This window comes from Vigna unguiculata, chromosome 2 (assembly GCF_004118075.2).
Source record: "Vigna unguiculata cultivar IT97K-499-35 chromosome 2, ASM411807v1, whole genome shotgun sequence".
NCBI lineage: Eukaryota > Viridiplantae > Streptophyta > Magnoliopsida > Fabales > Fabaceae > Vigna > Vigna unguiculata.
The window spans coordinates 20,117,015-20,122,335 of NC_040280.1; the positions used below are offsets into that span (position 1 = coordinate 20,117,015).

Sequence of the window (5,321 nt, forward strand, 5' to 3'; positions counted from 1 at the left end):
GCTATAAGTTATTTTTCCAAATAATTCGTTAAAGGTAAATGAAACCAGATCTTAAACAAAAAGAATGTTCTAACACTACCGCAAAAACGTGAGAATACTAAATAAGTTGTGTCAATAACATAAACAGCCTTCAGCACCTTGAAGTCCAAGAGTGTTGAAGCAAAAACATTAACCTCGTAAATAAACAACACACATCAAATTGGGACCAAAGCAAAACAAATGTCAAAATCACACAGACACTTCTACTGGAAACAAACAGACAAATTATGCGAATTGCACTTATACTTCTACATATCTCTTTCCAAGGAATCGCTGATTAGACCTACCATGTCAGTGTGGAACCCCTTAGCAACTCTTGAATGCTCTCACATCTTTCGGTTGTAAATGCTTCCACAGCCATCGTGATGTCATCATCATCTTCCAAGTTTGACACACGGTCTTCTATTATTTGAAAACTGGTTTCAGTCACATTAAAATCACCCTCAGAAGACAGTGATGTTCCCGTGTCGGTGAATTGTTTCATATTGGGGATGCTCAACGTGGATACTTCTGATGGAAGGTCATGATTTTCGGCAAATATAAGGTCATACATGTTATATACTGTGTTGTGTTTGGTAGATAGTGAATCTGAAGAGGAAGGAGAAAGTTGTGTTGGGATTTTGCTCAACATTAGCTGAGGGTGATGTGAGGAGTGAGATTCAACTTGCAACATAGATCCTCTGGCTTCAGCTTCAAGTCGAGCGTTCTCCCATTGAGCCACGTGATCCATGTTGATGGTGTCCTTGGACTGCACGTGATGACCACCACCACCATAGTCTTCAAAGGTGTTCCTTTTTATTGGTTTGTGAGTGAGGGGATCTAACCCCATTCTGATGAGTCTTTTCTTGACATTGGTGTTCCAATAATTCTTGATTTCATTGTCTGTTCTTTGGGGCAGGTGATGTGCTATGATTGACCATCTGTGATTGCAAATGAAAACATCATTAGCTTCTGAGAAACTTTTCAAACAACAGAAAAATCTCAAAACCAGAAGAAACTAAAGGTCACTTGTTTCCCAGAAGAGCGTGGAGTTGAATAATGGTGTGATCTTCCTCCGTGCTGAAGTTTCCTCTTTTTATATCAGGTTTGAGGTAGTTAATCCACCTCAATCTGCAACTCTTTCCACATCTTTCCAGACCTAGACATAAATCATACATGAGTGTAACACGCAAAATTTGGAATTATTTATTCCTCGGTGGATCAAGAACATTTGAACTCATGGATCCAAGAAAAAAGAAAAAGGTACAGAGAAGTTGAATCATTACCTGCTTTGGCAGGTACTGAACGCCAGTTTCCATGGCCATGTTTTTCAACATATGCAAGGAGCTTATTGTCTTCTTCTGGTGTCCATGGTCCTTTCTTGAACCCTACCTTCTCACAGCATGCCATCCTTCCCATTTTTATTCACACACTGATTATCAAACCGGAAACAATGCTTCTTGGTAAGAAGCAGCAGTACAAAAGTTAACCTATATATATATATATATATATATATATATATATATATATATATATATATATATATATATATATATATATATATATATACACGTGGTTGGGAAAAACACTTTCAAATGGAAATTTATTTAGAATGGTTAATTTCGAGAACAAGGAAAGCCAATATCTTGCTCTTAAAGATGTAAAATTTAAATTGAAAAAAACTTAGACACATATTCTTTGTAGTATACTTTCTATTATTAGTTGAAATTTATGGAACAATACAAAACTTCGAAAATCCTATATACGATCATGTATTAATAAATAGATTCCATCCAAATATACAAGGAAGGGTATTTTGAAAGTATTGGAAATATTAATTTTCTAATTTATAATGTAAAGGTGGATTAAAATAAAAGCCATGTAGTGAATTGAAAACCTTAAAAGATTAAAGAACAATATTAAGTGGGTTAACTACACCATTATCCATTTTAATATTTTCTATCATACAAAAATAAAGAAGTTGGCAAAGACATTTTCCAATTTACTAATTAAAATAATTAAAGTTTGCGAAGTTAAATTTCATCTTTGAAAACAATTACGTCGACCGTGACTACTCGATAGATTTAAAAACATATAATAATTAAATAATGATAAAGGAGACTGTTTTTCCATAAAGTAGACTTTTTTCTATAAAGTCAAAATAAAGTTGTGTACTATTACAAAATTAAGCTAAATACTTTTATAAATTTAAAAACTTTCATAAATGTTACGAGAGAGGATCATGGGGAGAAAATAAATATTAATGAGTATGAATTTAATTCATACAAGAGATTTACATCATTTTTAACCTAAAATCTTAAAATAACAAATTGATGGACTTTGATCCTTATATGGTGCTCAACTTTCTTTATACTTGAATTTCCAACAAAATTAGATAATAATATTTTAACCTATTCTTTTAACCCATTTTTAATTGAAAAATTATCTTTTGACAAATTTAACAAAGTCTCATTACAATAAATTAACTTTTTATTTTTAATTATAATAAAATAATATTTTTTACTTAAATAGTAAAGTTTGTCAAAAACTTTGTTAAAAACATTGTTAACATAGTTCTTTTTAATTTACTACATTCAATCACCAGTAAATTATTTATTTATTTTTTTTAAATATTAAATATTTAAAAGTTCTTGTGTAAGAATGTACGATGGTAGGTCATTGATACCGTAATCAGTATAAATATTTTGTACCCTAAGAAGGGGTCAGAATAAAAGTGACAGGTACCTAGCTATACCCATGTCCTTCTGCAGCTTTTTGTTTATGACATATATATATATATATATATATATATATATATATATATATATATATATATATATATATATATATATATATATATATAAATTTATATATTTACTACTTTGTGTACAATAATTATTTTCTACATATTTGTTTGTGTATTTCTAATATTTTTATCTACGTACGTAACGTTCGTGAAAAAACTTACTCAATTTTGTTTTGTTCTTACAAGAATTCATTGAAATGAGTATTCATGCACATGAGATGATCTCATAGTTGAAGTTTTATATGCGTAGGTGATATTTTTCTTTATAGTATAAATGAAAGTTGATTTTATGTTATTTATTCAAAATCCAGGATGTTATATGTTATTTTTTAATTTAATTCGTCAACTTAATTAGTTGCTGTTATTTCAATTCTTGAAAGCATTTTTAAATTTTCAATTAAATGGTAGATAATACATGAAATTTTCAATTCTTATATTTTTTCACTTTTCCTTTCGAATAATTCATCTTCACATCTCATCTATTTTTAATAAAATTTAGCATTTAAAATGTAATATTCATTGTCTTAAAGTGTGCTAAGTCTTAGCCTCAAAAGCTTAATAGCTTGGGAAATTTACATCAAGGAAAGAACTTCTCCAAATGCACTAAAAAAACAATTATGTTGAGTGCACTTTGTTAGCAACATTTGACAACATAAGAAATTGTAACATGGTTATTTGTTTAAATAACATATTGATGAGGCAAAAAAGTAGGATAGTTGGTGACTATTGAATTAATGAGTGAGTCTTTGGAGTGGAAGTTCCTTATTCTTATTGCCTCTGAATAGGGATGTGTCAAATCAAACCTTATCTTCTTGAAAACTAAGGAGTACATTGGATTGGATTGTTGCCCTATTTAGTGAATGGAGCTTTAGACAATTTGAGAATATAAGGTACAAGATGGCATATCATTAAAGACAAGTTAAAAGGGTTGAACACACAAATGAAAGGGTGGTTAAGGGAGGGGATAGTAATCATAATTTATATTACTTGTGCCTAAAACTAAAAATAATAAGAAACCAAGAGAGTACAAATCTTTCATGTGTTTATAAAATTATAATAAGATATTAGTTGGGAGATTAAATAGTGATTTTTTTCCAAAAATCATTGATCAAGTTCAAAGTTGTTTAAAAGTGTATTGTGGAGATAAAGTACCAGAGAAAGTGAAAAGGGGTAAAGAGAAGGTGTCTAATTTTTAAAATGGGCAGTGAAAAGGTGTATGATATATGGTTATAATTAAATATATTATAAATTTTTTGTGTCTATTTTAATATTATTTCGGTCATTAATTTGATAGTTAAAACATTATGTTTAATTACTAATAATATTTAATCGCTACTTTGTTTTATTATATGAATAAATGTTATTATACATCGATTTAGTCGCTATTTTAGTCATTAATCTGTAATTACTTTTGTTGGGTCGCTATTTTAATCACAATTTGCGACCATCGTTATTTTAATCGTAATTTGCGACCAATTTTTTTCTATCATTAATATCGGTTGTTAAATTATGTTTTTTTTTTTGTAGTGTTTATTTGTCAACAATACAAAATATTATAATTTTGTAGATATAAAAAGCTTTGTTTGTCAACAAATAAATATCTTATATTAGGGATAGAGATATATTTGTTATCCAATGAAAATGGAGATGAGGCAAAATTATATATCCATTGGATTGGATATATGAATGGGGATATGGATAATTTTTTTTATATGTATTTTTTTGTATTTAATGTAATTTTTTTACCATACATATATTCATATTATATTAAAAAACAATATTTTATTATAAAATATGTAGTAAAATTTAAATTGTTGATTTAAAACTTCCAACAATATTATTATAATCAATTTGAAAAGTATATTTTATATCAATTTTAATTGATGAAATATATTTGTACATTTCAATATAATAAAATTGTTGCCTCTTCAAATATTACCTCTTAAATTTTGTAAATTTAAGAGGTTATAAGTTTTTTTCTAGCTATGAAATTGCTTGTTTATATGCATTTGATGAAAGGTTTTTAAACAGAAATGCATTTTTAGTGATAAAAATTACCTTTTATTTTAAAAAATTTATATCATGTTTTATATACCAATAACTTTATTTTACTTCTTTTCACAAGTTGGGCAGGTAAGAGTGCTGACAATAAATATTCTTTTTTCCAGGATTCTTGGCTCTTAACATTTATTGTACTATTTTTTTCTGGATTGAAGGGTGGCCATATATTTAATATATTGTACAAATATTTAAATTTAATAGATAGGTACAATACATAAAATAAAAATAAAAATTTTGAATTCACAATATAATAATCATTTGAGAATCACGCACTAAGAAAAAATATCTTCAAAGAGAAACACGTACATATAATAACAAAAAAATAAATAAATTTTGCTAACTTTCATATATTTTTTATTGACAAAATTGCAAACTTTCGATGAGACACGGATATCCAAATCTATATATTCAAAAAACTTGTTGAGTTACGATGACA

General features: G+C 27.9%; 1 protein-coding gene across 1 annotated transcript; it reads right to left on the minus strand.

Annotated features, from left to right (window-relative positions):
- Positions 1-322: 322 nt before the first annotated feature.
- LOC114174561 (transcription factor MYB16-like) lies at positions 323-1,437 on the minus strand. The gene is made up of 3 exons (XM_028059395.1): positions 1,305-1,437; positions 1,048-1,177; positions 323-959 (listed from the first exon to the last, which is right to left on the minus strand). Exons 1-3 carry the CDS (start codon positions 1,435-1,437, stop codon positions 323-325), a joined length of 900 nt encoding a protein of 299 aa, XP_027915196.1.
- Positions 1,438-5,321: the final 3,884 nt, after the last annotated feature.